The sequence below is a fragment of the Dreissena polymorpha genome, chromosome 5 (genome assembly GCF_020536995.1).
Source record: "Dreissena polymorpha isolate Duluth1 chromosome 5, UMN_Dpol_1.0, whole genome shotgun sequence".
In the NCBI taxonomy this organism is placed as follows: Eukaryota; Metazoa; Mollusca; class Bivalvia; order Myida; family Dreissenidae; genus Dreissena; species Dreissena polymorpha.
Window position 1 is genome coordinate 69,841,948 of NC_068359.1, and position 22,572 is coordinate 69,864,519.

Sequence of the window (22,572 nt, forward strand, 5' to 3'; positions counted from 1 at the left end):
AAATAATTTTCAAAAATTGTAGACACCAAACTAATAAAAAAATGTATTTAAATAATGAATGCGAAAGAAAGAAATTCGTATGGCAATTTCATTAAAATAAAATAAAAAGTTTCAACAGTTATTTATTTCGTTTGAATGTTGTTTATTTTTATCTACGCACACGGTCAAAACGGTTGAGAGTATAAAATCCCAATAAGCCACCGCAGTGATTAAAACCCCTAGATCACTTTTGGGTTTTTATGTTCCCGCTTTAATTTAATGACTACGGACAACACCAATTATACAACATATAGCGGTGAATTTTATATTGTAAAATGCGTTTTCTGCATAACTCGAGTATTCTTACATTTATAATAATTTTGTCCAAATAATTCAAAATTCAAAATCAGCGATTTTTTGTTACGAGTACTGCATCATAATGTGGTGTTAAGATGCAAATTACGATAAACGATAGCATAATTAATTGATTTAATCGCAAAATATGTTAACGAAAGTGCCATACAAGTTTCACTTTCATTCGGATTTGAATATAATTTTGTTTTAGTTGTTATATCGAGTGGTGTTGATGAGTGTGATGCTAATTTAGAGGTCCCCGGCTGCATTTCTAGACGGACAATGAGAATTTCTGAAAATATTATAGCATTTCCCGCTCAACAAAAAATATACTGGTCAGAAATGAGTAACCCACTAAATAAACTTAACTTTAACTTTACTTTATCAAGTATAATGTGTATTCATACTAGAGTTACCGTATCGGATGTACGAGTAAGTTCATTTAACTCTTAAATGTATTGTTAAAGGGATCTTTTCACGCTTTGGTAAATTGACAAAATTGAAAAAAGTTGTTTCAGATTCGTAAGTTTTCGTTTTAGTTATGATATTTGTGAGGAAACAGTAATACTGAACATTAACCATGCTCTAATATAGCCATTATATGCATCTTTTGACGATTTTAAAACCTAAAAATTATAAAGCGATGCAACGCGAAACGATTGAATAATTTGGAGAGTTCTGTTTTTGTCGTTAAATTTTGTGAAACTACGAAGATTGCTTATATAAGGTATAAAATACGTCAAGCATGTGTAGTCGGCGGAATAGCTCAGTAGGCTAAAGCGTTTTTACTTCAGGACTCTGGCAGGACTCCAGGAGTCACTGGTTCGAAACCTGCTCCGGGCAATGTTCTTTTCCTTTTTTTTATTTTTTTTTTCTTGATTTTTTAATGGAGCTTTTACGATCCAATGTTTACATTTATCAATATAAAGCATTTAATGGATAAGTTAAAAAAAAATGCCAAAATCTGTGAAAAGGCCCCTTTAATTGTAAGTTATGCACTTTAAAAAAGTTTTATGTAAGTGTCGTATAAGCATTATATGCAGTCATTTCTGTCAAAATTAAAATCATAGTAATTTTAATGTTATATACTACTTAACGTCTACATTTCTCACTGTAAACAATTCTTTCCATTTTGAATTTTTTGAGGACAGTAACTTAAATGTATTCCCAAATGTAAGAAGGTCTAGTGAACAGGGTTTGTCGACATTTATATTTCCTACATGATGTCAACACTTTATTTTCATGAATTACACTAAGTCTCGGTAAGAAGTGTTATTCAGTAGACGTTTCGTAAGTGCACTTTTATCAAATATTAAAGCAGTTACCCAAGAAAACATCTATCGCAACCGTTGTTTATTTTTGGTGTTTTCACTTCATATACACTTAGATTTGTTAATGCAGCATCAACATACTAGAACAATATCCCGGAAAGAGAAAAAACATGCATTTGAATATAAACCGTACTTTCGTTTGACAACTGATCACGCATGTACGATGTGTACCTAAATTTAGTTTTAGTGCAGATTCGTTCATACGACACAAAGACACAATTTTGTTTTACGGTTTATTGGCTTAGAGGACTGGGTGAGTCATGTAAGATATCAAATATTAAAATATATTTTTAATTAACAACTGGTAGCAAGATGAGTTGCAGATAATTGGTCAGTAACCACATTTTAACCAACACTTTTGACCTGTTAATTCTTTTCAGCTCAATTCAACAGTGAAAAATGCCAATAATATCACTTTAACTTGAACCGGAGTGATTGGCGCATGTTTTCTGCATATTGTTTAAATGAAGTTTACATTTGAGTCAGATTTAAACAAAATCCGCCAAAGGGTAGAGAATAAAAAGGACCGGGCACATCAACTTTTTACCTTGAAACATAATTTTGCCATTGAGCCGGCGAGACTGGCTGATACCATCTGCACGTTGTCTCAACGTCGTTAACAGTTAAGGCAAGTGTGATGAAAATTCGTCATAATGGGTTTAGGATACCATAAAAAGAGGTTCAACCATTCATATTGAATTATAGCCTCGACCTTTAGCCGGTCTGATTTCTCATACTTTTTGTACGTTATCTCAATTAAATTACCTAAACATTTATAAGAGTATAAAAGAAAAGAACTGTACACAAGCGTGTTACGAAAAGACTGACGAAATAGCGGAGCGACTTAGGGCATTCCTACAATCCCACGCCCATTTCGCAGCGGACAGATTTATAACAGTACCATTGTTTAGAACTTATCGTAATAATTTAATATAATTCTAAATTTGAAAGTCATAATAATAAAATTTACTAAATATTATGAAAGCTGTATATCCTATGAAGTCACTTACTACCATTTTATTAACATCTTGATATTTCACACTCCGATTAATATCCAAACCGAGCAAATGATAATTCACAGCATTTACCTTCGCCCACGACTAACTTTTCATTAATTAAAACTTTATTGCAAACAAAATCGGATAACAATATAATATAAGTTAAAAACAATCTGATCGACTAAGAGTTGACGAGAGACTTTTTATAGTAAAAATAATTAAAATAATTAAAATTAAATCATTCATATTCATCTTATTTATTTGATACCTAACGTAAAATCTCTTTGTAGAATGGCACGCGCTTTATGTGCTAAACAGCGTTTCTGCACTTATTGTGACTTAAATTTGGTAGAGGATGAAATTCACTTTGCAATGCTTTGTATATGTTTTCATGATGATAGAGAAAAGTTATTTAAAAATGTACAAAAGATAAATAATAATTTTATTAACCTTTCAAATGAACAGAAATTTGTCTGGCTTATGTGCTCAGAACAACATGATATTAACTCACTATTTGCCACCTTCTTGTATAATGCCTTCAATAAAAGAACTAATTTGGTAATTTGTTTAAATCTGTGTAACTTTAGATAAATGTTGCATAATATTATACACTATTTATGATTTTGCAAAGTCTTAATTAATAGTTTATTAGAGTAGGCTCTTAGTATTACTTGTGAGTTCATATATATTTTATACTGAGTACATTAAACATTCATGTACTATTTATAAGAAACATGTAGACATGAGTAAAGGCATTTGCTTTTTGTTTTCTCTTAGAAATCTTTTGTTTTGCATTATCAAACTTTATTTAATTGTGTATCATCTAATACGAATTAAGCTTTATTTCTTTACTTTCCTTATTTCACAAGTATATTGTGTTACTGTTTTATATGGGTGATTCATATGTCATTGTTAATGTGACCCGTAATGGGTTTAATAAACAATTCTTATTCTTATTCGTTTTCTTATGATACTGCTTTCAAACGCTTTTGCCTTTCAAACAATCAATAAATAGCCGTTTTGACCTTCTCATGAATATCGTGCTGGTTCCATCATTTAACGTGTGTTTCAGTACACTTTATTCTAATAAAAGGGCCACAGTCATAAAATGTTCCACCATTTTGTTCGCATGGCGTCAATGCATATTGTGAAAATGTGTTTTAAATCTTTAGTTATTTGAAATTAAAGAGTATTACTGTGATGCTGATAAAGTAATTGCAGGTACATATAAGATGGTGCTTCAGTGTTCCGTTCGGCTATTTTTTGTACAAATACGTAGAGAACTGAAATTTTCATTGCCAACAGCAAGCTATTTTACAAACTGAAAAATTAAAATAACGGCGTAAATAAATACATATTTTACTTAAATTATTTTCACATATATCACAAGAGTAGTTGCAATAATCCAACTCCCAACTATTGACCCGCATTTGGTTACGGCATATTTCATGTCAAGTCTTTCGCCCGAAATCCAGGCGGCACTTACATCGGTTAATATTAGCTTCAAAAACTATTTTCTGGCATAAATAAACACAAACAGATCATACATATATCACTAAGGCGCAAAATAAAACAATTTATTTTATGTGGTGTGCTTGCATAATAATGATAATAATTCAAAGTTTCAAACGCATGAACGGCTTATGAGAGTGTGCAAGTTTTGCCATGAAAAAAAACCTGATTTTGATGTCTCCATAATCCAGGGGTGTAAATTTTCCGGATTATTTTGGAAATCTGGATTTCAGCCAACCAGGCTCGATTTGGAGATCAAGGAAAATTTAATTAGATATTTTTTTTAGGACGGGGGGTGGTAGGGGAAAATTCATTTGAAAGCACGATCAATTGAGAATGATATTAATATATTTGTTAAAGCCTCATCGTCTTTTCGCTTCAGGGGTCAAATATTCCACTTGTCCGCTCGTATTGACAAGTGAAATCTTGAAAAGACAAGTGAATTTCCCTTAAGCTCTCGTCCTACAGGATGAGTGAAAAAAGCTGATTTAAAAATATGTATATTCTTACCAGTAAGACTCTTTTTCAGTCAATAAAATCATTTTCTTAAAGCATTTCTATTCCGAAAGTAGAAAACAAATGACCCGGAAATTGTAATTGTAAATTTCATACTGCAGGTGCTTGTTGTTGTGCTAGACTGTGTCCCAAGTAAATATTGGCTTTTTGGTGTAAAATTTGTGCTTCTATGTTGACACTATAATGCCCCCGGTAGGCAGGCATATAGCAGTTGAACTGTCCGTCAGTCAGTATGTCAGTGTGTATGTCAGTCTGTTCGTCTGTCTGAAAAACTTTAACATTGGCCATAACTTTTGCATTATTGAAGATAGAAACTTGATATTTGGCATGCATGTGTATCTCATGAAGCTGCATATTTTGAGTGGTGGAAGTTCAAGGTCAAGGTCATCCTTCAAGGTCAAAGGTAAAAAAAAAAAAAAATTCAAAGCGGCATTCTCATGAAGCTGCACATTTTGAGTGGTGGAAGTTCAAGGTCAAGGTCATCCATCCTTCAAGGTCAAAGGTAAATAAAAAAAATTAATTTCAAAGCAGCGCAATAGGGGGCATTGTGTTTCTGACAAACACATCTCTTGTATTTATTTATTTCTGATTGGCTAGCCGATGACATGGACAAGACAGTGATTTTTTTACCCAATTGGGAATGGGTCCTGTACCCATGCCATTGGGAATTTTTCGCGTTGTGAAATCACCAAATTGGGAAAAAAAACAAGTTGCGAAATCTTCTTATTGGGAAAAGTTGTGAATTGTACCAATTGACGAATGGTATTTTAATGACTTTGTTTAACTTTTGTCAGCTTTAAATGACACAGGAAACAGTGTTTTTTTTTCACAATTTTGGGAATGGGGCCGGGTCCATTTTGATTGGGAAAATTCGCGGCGTTTTGACTAACATTGGGAAATTAGTGTTGTTGTTGTTTTGCTCACAAATGCTTCAAAATTGAGGATACAAGTGTCTCCAGTATTATATTTACTAAGGTTGATCTTATATTGATGGGAGATGAACAAAATATTGATCTAAAAAAAATAAATATATATACATATTTTTTTTTTCCATTGGGAATTTTTATCTCCCATTTGGGAAAAATAAATACTTATTTCCATTGGGTTTTTGAATGAAAAAAAAACAGTGGGAAAGCAACATAAACTTTTATTCACAGTCCTGCACAAACAACAACATGCTATCGGAACACAAATTGTTACAGACAGAACTGGTATCGTGCTATTAACCTTTGAATAAATGTATATTTATGTAAATTACATTTAAATATAGCAATTTTAAGTGTTGAATGGTTGGTGAAAAGATCTTCTAAAATTCGCCTTTTCGCCCAAAACTAAGCGAAATTCCTCCCTCTAAGGGCCCTGGACCCAATCCACCAAAGTGGTGCAAGGGCCCTGTTTTGGAAAATTCCTATTTATAAAAAATGCCCCCATACCACGTCTGTGTATGACATCCCTAGTAACAAAATGAGGGCCACTACCTCCTCCTACACTATAAGCACTAGAACCTTGAAACTTACACACATGGTATCTATGAGCATATGTGCGACCCTGCACTATTTGGAATTTTGATCTGACCCCTGGGTCAAAAGTTATGGGGGTGGAGGTGGGGCCAGGTCAGAGATTTTCACTCATTTTTATACGCCCGTTTTTAAAAACGGGACGAATTATAGTTTCACCCTTGGCGAGCGGCAGGCGGCGTCCACAGCAGTGTCCGCTCTCTAATCGAAGTAGTTTTCATCCGATCTTCACCTAATTTGGGCAGAAGTTGTGTCTAGATGATATGTAGGTCAAGTTCAAATATGGGTCATTCCGGGTCAAAAACGAGGTCACGATGTCACTTAGTGCATTTCAAGCATATAGCATGGTGTCTGCTCTCTAATTGAAGTAGTTTTCATCTGATCTTCACCGAATTTAGACAGATGATCAGGGATCAACCTAGCCCAAAATTTTAGGGAGAAGTGACTTCTCCTTCCAATGGTATTGGGGAGAAGTGAGTGGAACTTTGATCACACGCGTAAAGGTACTTTTAATATTAATCTTTCACAATTAATAACCATACATATATCTGAAATAAAATATGCTGAAACACTAACTAAAACTAAACATTCTATTTTAAACTGCCATGATGTTAAAGAGATATTGCTCTCTTAAAAACTGTAAAACCTGTGTTTAATTTGGCCAAAATACACATTTCATTCATATGTAATGACTACTTGAGGATGTAGGATAAAGGGAATATAGGGCAGAGCCCTTAGGCTAGCATATTGTTCTTTTTTTAGTCTTTCTAGGTGCAATTTCTGGTTAGTGCATTGCGAAATATTGTCAACCAGACCATCCCTAACATTGCATGTTTATTCGTCATTCAATAAAAATGTTATAAAGGACGTAAAAAAATAATTAAAATCGACGAACCATTCGTATCGGTAAACGACTGTCCGAAAACATGTCAATATACGTGACGTCTTCTGCACATGCATATCGTTTGACGGCAGAAAATTAAAACCAGTAACCTGTAACCTAGCAAATACGCAATCAATATATTATTTGGTTGACATATTGCTTGAAAATACAATATTGCAGTGCTTTACTTTGCTAATAGATAGTTTAAATAGCAAGATTTCAGTGCTTTACTTTGCTAATATATAGTTTAAAAAAGCAAGATTTCGGACATTAGCAACATCCATAGATTGTACGAGTCTCGGACAGTACTGAAGAGGTTTCATCAGTTACTGCTCTTGTCAGTACCAATCAGAAATCAATAATTAAAAGACCGGCTTCTTCCGCTCCATTTTGGGAAAACGCCACACTGGAATTTTGGGAATTTCGCGTCGTGAAAACCCCCATTTTGGGAAAAAAATAATTCGCAAAATTGGCTCAATTGGGAAAAATTATCGCATGTAAATAGTGTTTCATATATTTCAAAGAAGCCGTTAACTGGTAAATAACGACTATTTTGATAACTTATAATTAAAATTTTACAAAATATTATGAACATGTGTGATAAGTGCAGGTTTTTTAATCTGAATTTGGGGAAAAGGCCTGGCCTTTTTTGAAGTGAAAAAAATCGCGCAAAGTGCCGGATTTTGAGGAAAATAAGGAAAGTCTTAAATAATCATTAACATATTTTACAATTTTTAAAACAAATTCAAGGCAACAGATAATTTAATTATGCAATACTTTCTATTTTCTATACCGTATCAGGTTAACTTATATATTTTAAAGTTAAAAAAAAAATAATTTTTTTTTGTTTTCTTTGTTTGGCTATTGGGAACGCTTTTTTCAATTGGGAAAAAACAACCAGATTTGCATTGGGAATGGGGTCGAATTTTGGACCCGTGGCATAGGGCGGAAAAAGCCTGAAAGACCGGACAATGTCTCATGGCGATATAATAATAATATAATACAAATAGTATATATTCGTTATGCTATATTTTATCCCCTTTGCGCACAATAAGTCACTGTTTAGCATTTGGTTATATCTATTCGATTTTTATCGCATATGCACATTTTAAACTGAATTTAAATTGGCAATATATCCCAATTAATTCCGCATTATGCAGCAGTCTCAATTTGCAAATTGACTAACGACAGAGATAAACTTGTACTCTTAAAAACCTCCCGAACATTTCGTGGGAGATTCTTCAACAATACATGTTTATGTTCTATGCCGGCCATAGCTTAATTATTTCAAGATTTGTTGTGTTTTATTCGATTATAAATACATAAATTGATGTAACACACCCGTACATTCTGAAATACCCCAAATTGTAATTCTCCCAACTGAGTGTCGCGTGCCAATAATTCTTATGTTTAAATGGCGTCATTGACTTTTAATGGAATGTTCCCACGTGCTTGACTGCGTTTTTGGATTAAACTTTTGATGTGTAAGTCTGTTTCTCTGTGATATTTGTTAAGCTTAGTACTCAAATATATTATGACTGAAATTTAGCAGTGAGATTCGGACTGTTTTAAGTTGTACAAATCGTCAAGCATAACAATAAATGACCATCATGTGAACAATGGCTGTATTGGTTCCCAGCAGCCATGACAAATAACAAGAGCCGATTGAAAAACTGTAAACGAGGTCAGGGGTGGCGAAATCTCAAAAAACTATACTTGTCCACGGACAACCATTTAGGAAATTTAACTTGCCCGTTGCTGAACTACACTTGTCCGTTAATGTTTATATAAATTATAAACGCATTTATTGATTAATGTTAAATAATGTGGAATATATCAAAATGAGTATGATTTGCTTGTTTTGTTTATAATAGTATTTCAATGGTACATTCATTATAGCAGTATATTATAAACAATATAAAGACTTTCTCAAACTTTAAATCTTGCGAAGCTAGTGTTATTAAAACATGTGCTGAACATAAGTACATTGTAATCTTAACAAATTAAACAAGTCCAATATTTGGACCTCATCAGACTGAGGCTCCGCTACTGGTAGCAATTTGATTATATAAACTGGTAACCATTGAAAATCGGTTAGTTCTGGTGCGTTTACTTAGATCATATTTTTTATCATAACTTTTCTTAGTTTTTTGGGAGGTGGGCGGCTCAAAGCTTCGAGTTTCTGCTCCGTTGTTGAAGATTAAAAAAAAGTTTCATCTTTACCATTAAAGTCGTCTTAAATAACAAGGCAGACCGTGTTTTGATTATCTTAGATTGATACGTTTTATTTCCGTCTGATTGTAAAAATAAAGAAACCAGTCTGTACACTGTCTAACAGTCGGGCCGAATGTTGAAAATGCGGCATGCTCCCGGTCTCATATAGAATAAGGGAGATCACTGCGCAGGAAAGTGCACGTATTTTAGCTTGATTGCTCCGCAAATAGCACTGACAATGTAATCACGTGTCAACATCCGGTTTAGTAAAACTTAATTACGGCTTTAATACAATGTATATTTGTATACCTGGACGCGACTTTTAAAAAACTTGTTGTCCACGGACAACTTAATTGAAAGAAGTCAGTTGCCCAGACAAGCAAATGTACGACTCGGGCAACTCGGACATTTGATTTCGCCACCCCTGGAGGTCAGGAGCCTGGCATTCTATACATATAGATGGTTACGTCAATTACACTATTGTCGGTAAGACCGGCGAGTACACAATGCCTCAACTGGAATAAACCAAGGCGACTTGCATCAGCGGTCAGTGATGCGTAGCAAATCCTCTGGCTATCAGTAGATCAGATAACCGATAATTGCACACAGCAAACAATGGCAGTATTAGTGACGGCATTGCGCACATGTGCGGCAGATTATCAAAGGAGAAAATATAAGAAAATGTCGGCGATTTTGTTTTCGCTTTGATGTAATCAGAAAGCTATATAAAGCATCGTAAGGCGACAAAGTCGCCTATGTCACCCTCTAGGATGATCCCTAATGTTACGTCTAAATGATATCTAGGTCAAGTTCAAATATGGGTCATGCCGGGTCAATAACTTAGTCTCGAGGTCACTAAGTGCATTTCAAGCATTGAGCATGGTGTCCAAAACCTTCGAACAGGCGTATCTTTTGAGAGTTTGGCACTCTTGTTTTATGTTATCTTACATTAACTTCTTCATTTCTACACCCATTTACTTCAAATTGATACTGAACACCTTCTATGACAATACGGTCAATCTCAACTGTGCATGGCCCCATTTCCATCCCTGGGGTGCCCCGCCCTCATAGACCACGCCCACCCAAAATTGCCTTTTACTATAACTTCTTTATTTCTACACCGATTTACTTCAAATTGATACTGAACATCTCTTATGACAATACGGTAAATCTCAATTATGCATGGCCCCATTACCAACCCTGGGGCACCCCGCCCACATATACCACGCCCACCCAAAATTGCCTTTTACTATAAATTCTTCATTTTTACACCGACTCAATTCAAATTGATACTGAACATATCTTATGACAACACGGTCAATCTCAACTATGCATGGCCCCATTATCAACCCTGGGGCGCCCCCTGGGTCAAACATGCAGCGTGGGGATATGCATCGGCCTCTGCCGCGCCATTTCTAGTATGCATATGCATAAAGTGTTGTCCCAGATGAGCTATGCAGTCCGAACAGGCAAATTAGGGACAACACTTTGGGCTGTAATGGATTTTTTTTACTATATACAAAGTCTCTTTTTAACGAAAATCCAGTGAAAAATGTTGTCCCTGATTCTGTTTTTTCCCAACACATACTTAAATATTGAGAATAAAAGTAATTTCAATATTACATTTACAATGTACTAAGGTTCCACTTATAGAAACTGTTTGGGAGATAAACTGTATGTTCAGACTTCTTTCAACAAATTTTTGTTTCAAACCTTCAATTTGAAATGTTTAGGTTTGGTTGGGCAAAATGTATACTTTTTATCTCTCGCCAAAGGCTGAGGGATATAGAATTAGGCATGTCCATCCATCTTTCACAAAACTGTTTAGGGCTATATCTCAGGTACCACGCAAGATTTCAACATGAAACTTCATGGGTGTATTCATATTAATAAGGAGAAGTGCCTTGTATAAGAACCATAACACTTCACTTTCTTAAATAAGAGTTATTGCCCTTTCTTGTCTTTGTATGATGGAACATTTCAGGGCTACACATGTATATCTGAGATATTATACAATATTTCAACATGACACTTCATGGGTGTGTAGAAATCAATGGGAAGAAGTACCATGCACAAGAACCATAACCCTGCACTTTCTTAACTAAGAGTTAATGCTATTTGTTGTGTTTAGCTCACCTGTCACGAAGTGACATGGTGAGCTTATGTGACCGAGTGATGTCCAGCATCCGTTGTGTGTGCGTGTGTCCGTCAATAATTTGTTTGTGTAGACAGTAGGGGTCATAGTTTTCATCCAATCTTTATGAAATTTGGTCAGAATGTTTATCTTGATGAAATCTGGGTTGGGATTATATTTGGGTCATCTGGGGTCAAAAACTAGGTCACTAGGTCAAAAACTAGGTCACATAATAGTTCAAATAATAGAAAAACCGTCAACAATTTGTTTGTGTAAACAGTAGAGGTCACAGTTTTCATCCAATCTTAATGAAGTTTGGTCAGAATGTTTATCTTGATGAAATCTAGGTAGGGATTATATTTGGGTCATCTGGGGTCAAAAACTAGGTCACTAGGTCAAAAACTAGGACTAGGTGAAATAATAGAAAAACCTTGTATAGACGATAGAGGTCGCAGTTTTCATCCAATCTTTATGAAATTTGGTCAGAATGTTTATCTTGGGGAAATCTGGGTTGGGATTGTATTTGGGTCATCTTTGGTCAAAAACTAGGTCACTAGGTCAAATAATAGAAAAACCTTGTGTCAGGGTTTTTTCTGCCTATTTTGGGAAAAGGAGTCTTACCAAATTGGGAATTTTTTATCGACAAAATTGGCCATTTTGGGAATTTTTGCTTTGTTGAAACGGCTCATTTGGGAAAAAATTGTGAATTTATCATGCTTAAATAATTCAGTGGTTTAACAAATAAATTTGTTTTTATTTGTTATTTTGTCTTCTTTATATAAACAGATGCAGATACAAACACTGGTTAGTCACACAAGTTATAAGACACTTCATTCTTAAAAAAAAAAAAAAAATTTTTTTTTTTTGGAAATTGGGAATTTTTTTTATAATTTCGGTTTGGGATCGGGTCCGTTTGCTTTGGGAGTGCCTCCGTTTTCCGGAGGCGCAGACAGTGCTGAAAAACCCCTGTGTGTAGACAATTGAGGTCACTGTTTTCATCCAATCTTCATGAAATTTGGTCAGAATGTTTGTCTTGATGAAATCTGGGTGTGGATTGTATTTGGGTCACCTGGGGTCAAAAACTAGGTCAATAGGTTAAATATTAGAAAAACCTGTAGACAATAGAGGTCACAGTTTTCATCCAATCTTTATGAAAGTTGGTCAGAATGTTTATCTTAATGAAAACTCGGTTGGGATTGTATTTGGTTAGTCAGGTGAGCGATTCAGGGCCATCATGGCCCTCTTGTTATATGATGTGATTTTTCAAGGCTATATCTCAGATATGCCACTAGGGTTCAATATGAAACTTCATGGGGTTTATATTTACATGTATAAATATCAATGGAAAAATTGCAATTCATAAAAACAATTACACTACACTTAATTATCACCTTTAAATTATTACCTTACACTTAATGATTCTAATGTATATCATGGGATTTGCACCATTCCATAAAAAAAGTTTATTTGGCAGGGGATAATTGATAATCATAATAAAATCAACACATTTGCCTGTTTCTATTGGGAATCAGTCCCCCCTTAAGTATTTTAAAGAAAAATAGTAGCTTTACACACATGCATTAAGCCCCATTTTCCTAGAGGGAGACTCAAATAAACTCTGTTTTTATCCACAGTACTGACAGAGACCAGGGATGGAGGGTGGTGTGGCTATGACGAGTAGGCAGGGGGACCAGGGCTTCTTCCATATGCCTAAATTACAGGTAGGAAATTCTTTAACTTTTTCCTGCTCACAAGCTTAGTGAACATGGCTATATGCAATCAGCATTAAACCAGAAGACCTGCGAGTAAGTCACAGTCTGTTCAGGTTAAATGCTGTTTGATGCTCATTATCTTAATATTAAAAATGAAGCCTTTAAAACTTTAATCTCAAATTATTCAATAATTAAGTACCTTACTATATAAATAAGCATAAGTAAAAATGTAAATTTCCAGCAAGAAATATTATATGTTTGCATGAAATATAAAAAAAAATTGCGAGGAGTCTTAAAGAAACTTTTATAAAGGTCTTAAGCAGGATTGTTCATTTTTAGCGAGGCTGTTTTCGGAGAAAACCCGAGCTATTGTCATAGCCAGTTTGTCGTGTCGTGTTGTCTGCTGGTGTCGTGCTAAAACCTTAACATTGGTTCTAAAGTCAAAGTGCTTCCACCTACAACTTTAAAACTTAGATGCACCTATATGAGTTCTACACGCCACACCCATTTTTGGGTCACAAGGTCAAAGGTCAAGGTCACTGCAATAACTATGTCGTTTATTGTGCGATTTTAAAATCATTTGGCAAATTTTTTCACCATCATTGGACGGTGTGTCGGTCAAAGAATAACGTCGATATCTCCAAGGTCAAGGTCACACTGTGAGTTCAAAAGGTCAAAAATTGCCATAAATGATCTTGTCAGGGCCATAACTATGTCATTCATTGTGAGATTTTAAAATTACTTGGTACATTTGTTCACAATCATTGGATAATGTGTCATGGGGAAGAGTTACTTCAATATCTCCAAGGTCAAGGTCACACTTGGAGTTCAAAAGTGAAAAATGGCCATTAATGAGCTTGTCCGAGCCATAACTATGTCATTCATTGTGAGATTTTAAAATGACTTTGTACATTAATTTTGTTCACAGTCTGAACGGCATGTCTTGTTGACAGTTGGAAATATAAAATATCCACGAGAAGTCAAAATAAAGAAAAATGTTTATGCAGGTCTCGAGCATAATTGTTTATTATCCCCCGCCATAGGCGTAGGGATATTGTTTTGGCGTTGTCCATCCGTCCGTCCATCTTTCCGTCCTTCTGTCGGTCCGTCCGGCACTTAAGTGTCCGGAGCCATATCTTGGAAGTGCTTTGGCGATTTTATTAAAACTTGGTATGTATATATATATGGATTAGAGGATGATGCACGCCAAATGGCATTGTAGACCATCGGATATTAACGGAGTAATGGCCCTTTGTATCTTGAAAAAATGCTTTTTTTGTGTCCGAAGACATATATTGGAAGTGCTTGGACGGATTTCATTGAAACTTGGTATGAGTATACATATGGATAAGAGGATGATGCACATTGGCCTTGTCCATCCGTCCAGAATACTTTTGTGTCCAGAAGTATAATGGCGGGGGATATCAATTCAACGAATTTGCTTGTGTTTTTACAGATGCCAAATTACCAGAAACCTAGAGTGTTCCTCCCAAACTTCAACAATCTCGCCAATCAGCAGCCGCCCCCTGATGGAGGCAGGCCAGGGGCGGCCGATGGAGGCAGGCCAGGGGCAGCCCCCGTCTACAACGCTACAAAGTTCTCCGGGAATCTGGAGACAGAGATGAGCAACCCCAGTTTTGATGGGCGTCGTATACGCAAGACAATGGTCCGAAAGACCGTTGACTACAATACCTGCATTGTCAAGTATTTAGAGGTAATTTGCTTCTGGGATTGATAAATCATTTGGTAAATAATGTATTCATTTTTAGCTCATCTATTTTTTGAAAAAAAAATGAGCTATTGTCATCACCTTGTCATCGGCGTCCGGTTAAGTTTTGCGTTTAGGTCCACTTTTCTCATAAAGTATTAATGCTATTGCATTCAAACTTGGTACACTTACTTACATAAGGGGACTGGGCAGGCAAAGTAAGATAACTCTGGCATGCATTTTGACAGAATTATGTGCCCTTTTTATACTTAGAAAATTGAAAATTTTGGTTAAGTTTTGTGTTTACATGTAGGTCCATTTTATTCCCTATTGCTTTCATACTTGCAACACTTACTAGCTATCATAAGGGGACTTTGCAGGCAAAGTTATGTAACTCTGACTGGCATTTTGACGGAATTATGGGCCCTTTATACTTAGAAAATTGAAGATTTGGTTAAGTTTTGTGTTTTGGTCCACTTTATCCCTAAAGTATCATAGATATTGCTTTCATACATGGAACACTTGCAAACTATCATAAGGGGACAGTAAAGGACAAGTTGCATAATTCTGGTTGTCATTTTTACCGACTTATGGCCCTTTTTTGACTTAGTAACTTTGAATATATGGTTAAATTTTGTGTTTGGATTTACTTTACTTCTTAAGTATCAAAGCTATTGCTTTTAAACTTTAAATACTTTCATGCTATCATGAGGGTACTGTACCTGGCATGTTGACTTTTACCTGACCTTTGAATGACCTTGACTCTCAAGGTCAAATCATTAAATTTTGCTAAAATTGCCATGACTTTTTTATTTATGATTAGATTTGATTGATACTTTGACAAAACAACACTTACCTGACATACCACAATAGACTCCACCCAAACCATCCTCCACGCCCCTCCCCTCGAATCGAATCCCCCGCCCCACCCATTTTTTTTAATTTTTTTTTTTAAAGATCATCTAATAAATGACCACCACACCCCCACACTATACACCCTCTCCACTCCACCCCTCCCTCCTTTGTGATTGAAATTTGAGAAAGGTCCCTTCACCTTTAAAAAGAACAATAGATGAGCGGTCTGCTCCCGCAAGGCAGTGATAAATTATTATTACATGTTTTTTATCTGATTTTGGGGGAAAAAACATGCGCAAAACGCCGGATTTTTGGGAAAATAAGAAAGTCTTAAATAATCAATTTAACATATTTTACTGTTTTTAAAACATATTCAAGGCAACAGATAATTTAACTAATCAATAGTTTTCTTTTTTCTACACTGGATTAGATTAACTTATATTATTAAAGGTTTAAAAAAAAAAGAATTCAACAATTTCAGTTCATTTGCATTACGGTCAAATTACCATATGGGTTTCAGCAGCATAAATAATACAGATTTTAAGTAAAATATTGATTCGGATCACATTTAAATACAATAAATCATGATGAAAGTAGATAATAAGATATAATTAAACAATAATTATATAAATAATAAACCACAAATAAGCCAACCTCAGCTGAACAAAGAGATTTTGAGATTTTCTTCAAATGGTTGGAAGACACATAAGAAATGAACTGTTTTAGGTTGGGATGAGATACCTGCATTTCAATTTAATTATTTTTTAACCAATCGTGTACAAGGATTTTCAGAACAAGTTTTTGCGGGATGTTGTTTAATGTTATGTTATGAAGTAATTATTCTTTAATGCAATAATAAGTTTAGTTACATAAAAAGAAGGCAAAATAAAGATACATTTAAACATAGAAATAAAACATCTAAAACTAAAAGGAATTCTCTGTTGTTGTGTTTTTGCTGTAATAGTTAAGTCGGACTGACTTATTTTCAAGATTTTTCCAACACCGATATATTCAGTGTAATGAGAACTGTGGAATCGAAACTTTTGAATTTAAGGGAAATAGAACCATAAGAAAGAGTGGTCAAAATGAACACAAGCCAGCAAAAAACGTGTTAATTTTGAAACTGGTTGGCTTAGATTAACACAATACATTTCATGATTTTAAATCGGAGACTAGGGTAGCTTGTGCCGACATACTTATCCGTAAATCCAGCAGTAGAGTAGCTGGAATAACCAATGTAGAAGGAATCAGTTATTTAATTGTGCCATAATACAAAATATTGCTAAAACGGCCACCTTTGTAAAATAGGAGCCTTGTGAGAATCCTTATTTTAGACTGACTTCCTGGTTCACTGACTGCAATTTTTAGGGAAACTTTCAAAGACGTCACTGTTTTGATATTTGTAGAATCGTATCTGGCAGAGAGACTGGAGGGACTGTCGTGCTATACAACCTGATTCCCTGTATCAGCTAGAGGTATGAACAAGCTTTGGTACCCGTGTCAGGGCTTTTTATGCGTCTTAAGCAGGGGCAAAATATAGGCCCCTATCGTCCAGAGAATTTCTTTAGAATAATGCTTTTTTCCCCGAGAGTGTTAGGATTGTTATTATCAGTCAATAGCCTTGTTAATTAAGCTTGTCTGTAGAACTAAACACTTGAGTGGCATGAAATAAATATTGATTTATATAGTAAATCCTTGTGCATGGTATCTCAAAACGACATGGACCAAAGGTTTTGTATGAAGTATATGACATTGTATGATCAAAACATACCTGCCTTGGAGGTTAAATTTTAGAAATGAACATCGTACTTAAGTTCCCTACCAAGTTTGTTCAAATCATGTCCCTGGTGTCAAAACTGTCACCACCCTGGGGCTCACTTGTTTCCCTTATATGTATAGAGTTAAAAATCTCCATGCAGTTCAGTACCTTTGGGTCTCATATATATTTATGATTATTATACCTCACTTTTATTCAAAATGCTTAACTCCCATAGGCCATCGTGACATAGAAATACTGTCAGACCCAGCGGGAAAAAATTTACTGTCCAAAAAATACTGTCACCCGCTACCTTAGCCATCACGTGCCACCAGCTGGAAAAAATTTACTGTCCAAAAAATACTGTCGCCCGCTACCTTATCAATCACGCGCGGAATGGTAAAAAAATTTATACTGTCCCATTCGCGCATGCGCAGTACGCAGTTTTGCATTTCTGTTGTATTTTGATAATTAAAATATCGATTGCAGCTGAAACTGTGCTGTAGAATAGATTAATTTAAGCTTTGACAGGTGTCATAAAAAAAATTAAATTAGTATAAACGACACGCTTACCTCAATGGCGACTTTAATCCAATGCTAATAACAATACAGTTACAACGATATACACTTCCATTGTCTGTTCTTAAAGTGTTATGCTTTAAACAAATATTTAACCAGGTTTTCCGAAGAAAAAAACTGGTTAGTAGATTGGCGATGTCGGCGGGCTGGCGGAACAAGCTTGTCCAGGCCATAACTTTGTTGTTCATTGTCAGATTTTAAAATCATTAGGCATATTTGTTCACCATCATTAGACGATGTGCTGCGCGGAAGAATTACGTCGATATCCAAGGTCAAGGTCACAATTTGAGTTTGAAGGTCAAGAATGGCCATAAATGAGCTTGTCCGAGCGATTACTTTGTCGTTCATCGTCAGATTTTAAAATCATTTGGCACATTTGTTCACCATCATTGGACGGTGTGTCGTGCGAAAGAATTACGTCGATATCTTTAAGGTCAAGGTCACAATTTGAGTTTGAAGTTCAAAAATGGCCATAAATGAGCTTGTCCAGGCCATTACTTTGTGATTCATTGTGAGATTTTAAAATCATTTGGCACATTTGTTCACCATCATTAGACGGTGTGTCGGGCGAAAAATCACGTCGATATCTCCAAGGTCAAGGTCACAATTTGAGTTTGAAGGTCAAAAATGGCCATAAATGAGCTTGTCTGGGCCATTACTATGTCATTCATTGTGACATTTTAAAATCATTTGGCACATTTGTTCACCATTATTGGACGGTGTGTTGCCTGAAAGAATTACGTCAATATCTCCAAGGTCAAGGTCGCCACAACTAAAAATAGATTGATTTTGAAACAACTATGTAACTTTAAACAATCAGTAACAATGCACATTTGATTTTGAGTTGTCTCTCTTTATTAGACTCTTTTTTTTTTTTTCTAATTGAAATCAAGGTAAATTTTACACAAGGGGGTTAACAATACACATTTTGAATTGTCTCCCTTTATCAGACTTTTTTTTAACTGAAAACCTGGTTTTGTGACAATTTTGTCCCTTGTTTACTGTCAAAAAACCATCACGTTCATATTGTTGTCCCAAAATGTTTCATCACAGAAATGACGTCACACGAGTCATCATAAATTGCATAATCAAGTGATGAAAATAAAATACGGAAAACTGGTTCGGTAATATAAATTAAAGAAATAATTGAAGACTAAGAAAATTAATGGGATAAATCGATTATTAGGTCGGTTTCGAATAAAGCGAAGTTCATTTTGCTCGGCCCGAAAATCTGAACCACTCAACATAATAATGGTTGTTCATTGCTGAAATTAAATACAATTATTGAATATTAAAATTGTTCATGGTTCATATAAATTGTTCATGTTTTGATAGTGTGTTCGGTATAATAAAATAAATATTACATGTCCAACAGGGTGACAGTAAATTTGTCAACTTTCGGAAAAATACTGTCAACCTTGGTTTCGCCTCGGTTGACAGTATTTCCTCAAGTTGACAAATTTACTGTCACCCTGTCAGACATGTTATATTTATATAATACACATATCACTTAACAACTTCCCTATATGTCTGCCATGTTTACCTGGATGCTTTCTGTTCTAGATGACGCCTCCTGCAGATATGCATCGTAAACCCATGAACTGTCTTACAACGAAATTCATGCGTCAGTCAACCAACAAGTTCCGATGTCCCATCTTCTGTATTACAGTATGAGTTTAAGATAATTTATATGTTACATTTTAATAATAATTGGTATCTTATCCAAACCTGTTTGGTACTCTACAATATCAGTAGAGTTAATTTATTTTTTACTTGCATGTGTAGTAAAAATTGGTATGCTAACTCTTTTTATACTTCGGATTCCAATATTTGTACTTATCTCAATGTTGGCCCAGTCGTACACCTTAATTGATGTGGAATTATATACAATAATGTTGATGCCCATTGATATGTTCTATATATGTATACAAATACAGAGGTTCAATTAAGGCATGGGATGCAGGTATATCTTCCTGATATTTTGACCGAAATATTTAACAACAGGCACTTGCTTTTTGAAACTTAAGTTAAAAAACCTGTGACTCCTGCAACTATTAAGCGTTGCATAATGTTGCTGTTTGAGTGGACCCCAAAACAGGGCTATTCCTGGCTAAAAATGGTTTGTAGCCAAACTTGCTTTTAATATCTGAATGTAATGATTTTGATATTTTATCGGTGACTATGAAGAAAGTCTTGTAGCCATTTGGAAATTTCCTTATCTTGTAGCCATTTGGCTAATTTGGCAATGGCGGAGTAAGCCCTGACCCGAGTTTCAAAGGTGGATGATACTTTACATTTGGGTGTACTGGGATGTCTGATGAACAATAATGAATGTGAAACTTGAGTGTTGCATGTTGTACTTGTTATAGTGGACACCAGAGGGGCGCAGGCTTGTGACAGGGGCCTCCAGTGGGGAATTCACGCTGTGGAACGGACTAACATTCAGCTTCGAAACCATTCTACAGGTACGGGAACGAAATGGTGGTTTAACTGTTTAGGCGTTGCATGTTGCTGTTTTATATCAGACCTTACAGGTACACACATGAAATGCCGGTGGTATTATGTTGGGTAGCATGTTAGCTTGAAATTGCAGACCTTGTTTTTCCTTTATTAAGGTCCTTATATAGGCCCCTTCATGAATAGCTAGGAAACAAAATGCCAGTCAAATTTTGTTGGGCTGCATGTTCGTTTGAAACGACAGACACATGTTTTTCCTTTATTTAGTTGCTGATAGAGACGGCGTCCCGAATGTGTTATTTTCCCAAAGGGAGACAATTGCAAATTCAGCTGTGGGAAAGGAATAAGATTTCTGAGATTACGATTGCGGATGAGAGTTACATTTAGAAGTATTATGACTGACCAATACACACAGCATTTAACTCCATGGAGACATTGTACATTCATTTGCCTAGACCCTGTAAAGCTGCTATCTATCAGGGATTTTATTAGATTTAAAAAAACGAACAGGATTCGAATGAACCCATGCTTAAAATGTTAAGATTGAACATGAAATTCTCAGGGGTCAAAATACTGAAATGCAGAGATTTTAAAATGTTATGCAAATATTTTGAATAAACTTAAGTGAAATACAAAGCAAAAGACACAAATTTGTTTGATTTGCAATATTTTTTGGAGGTGGCTTCTTAGTAATGTTTGCATCTAAATGATGCATGAAAGGTAATTTGGATGAGTCAATAGAGAGAAAATTGCAAAGTGCTAGCGTAAAAAGCAGGATTCTGCTTCAATGGAAATCCCCTGATGTATGTATTGCTAGGTTTGTGCCAGTGCAGGCGAAAACGTGGCTTAATGCATGTTCAGATTGCACAGGCTTATCAATGATGACACTTTCCACCTAAATTTAATTTAATTTCTAATTTAAATGAATAGGTTTAAATTTGCGATATATCCACATGGCAGGCCATGACATGTCAGTCATAACATGTCAGTGCGGGCGATGGTGTGAAGCCACAAACATAAGTTTATGGTTACTGGCCACCATTAGTTGCTATCTGGGTTTTGCTAGTATATGACTAGGATGTAACTGACTATTCCAGGCCCACGACACGTCAGTGCGGGCGATGGTATGGAGCCACAACGATCAGTGGATAGTGACGGGCCACCACTAGTAGCTATCTGTGTATTGCTAGTATATGACTGACTCTATTGCAGGCCCACGACACATCAGTGCGGGCGATGGTATGGAGCCACAACGATCAGTGGATGGTGACTGGTGACCACGCGGGCTTCATCAAGTACTGGCAGTCGAACATGAACAATGTGAAGATGTACCAGGGCCACAAAGAGCCAGTGCGGTCCATCAGGTGGGATATAGTGCTCGGTGGCTGAACCAGTAAGGTTTTTGTAACTTTTAAAATGTGACAAGTGAAGTTGTGCTGTCAACTGAATTGGCTGGTCTACAGCTGCTGATTATCCTGTTATGTCTTTATTTTTTCGATAATTTGGCTTAATGCACGAGCCTTTAGCGCAGTCCACACTGGCTAATCAGGGACCTGTGCAGACTGCAATCTGGGATTAAACTTAACACACTTGCATTAAGCTCCCTTTTACCCAAAGCTAGTTCTTTTTTGTTGAAATTTTAATGTTGAAAAAAAGTTTATTAGAAAACATAAAACATAAGCAATTTTCTGAATTATATGTTTAACATGTGAGGTTTATAATAATTTATTTACTTAAAAAAAGAGATGAATTCATGGCTTTAGAATATTCTCCTAAAACTTGTAAGATGAAGAAATTCATAAAAGAAAAGCTTATGTTTACAAAAAACATTCTTTTTGCAAGTTTTAATGTAATATGCAAGCGGGTTTAACCAATACAACTCAGTTGGCAGGCTCAATTTGGTGTTAAGTTATCCATGGTGCGTGAAGTTATTGTGATGATATGCTTTGTGATATATATATATATACATGCCATAAAGGCAAGTTTGAGTAATAAAGGGCAGTTGCACTTTAAAGTTTGTTAACAGCCATAAAGGCAAAATGTGATTTATTTATATATATATATTAT

The 22,572-nt window shown here is 35.4% G+C and overlaps 1 protein-coding gene across 1 annotated transcript in view; it reads left to right on the forward strand.

The window, feature by feature from the left end:
• Positions 1–3,749: 3,749 nt before the first annotated feature.
• Positions 3,750–22,572, forward strand: part of LOC127882101 (pre-mRNA 3' end processing protein WDR33-like) — a 68,893-nt gene continuing 50,070 nt past the window's right edge. The window contains exons 1-7 of the mRNA XM_052430535.1: positions 3,750–3,883; positions 13,073–13,159; positions 14,607–14,864; positions 17,120–17,188; positions 19,612–19,716; positions 20,418–20,513; positions 21,718–21,869. Of these exons, the coding sequence (XP_052286495.1) occupies positions 13,091–13,159; positions 14,607–14,864; positions 17,120–17,188; positions 19,612–19,716; positions 20,418–20,513; positions 21,718–21,869 (749 nt within the window). The 5' untranslated portion in view covers positions 3,750–3,883; positions 13,073–13,090. The remainder of the gene's footprint in view (positions 3,884–13,072; positions 13,160–14,606; positions 14,865–17,119; positions 17,189–19,611; positions 19,717–20,417; positions 20,514–21,717; positions 21,870–22,572) is intronic.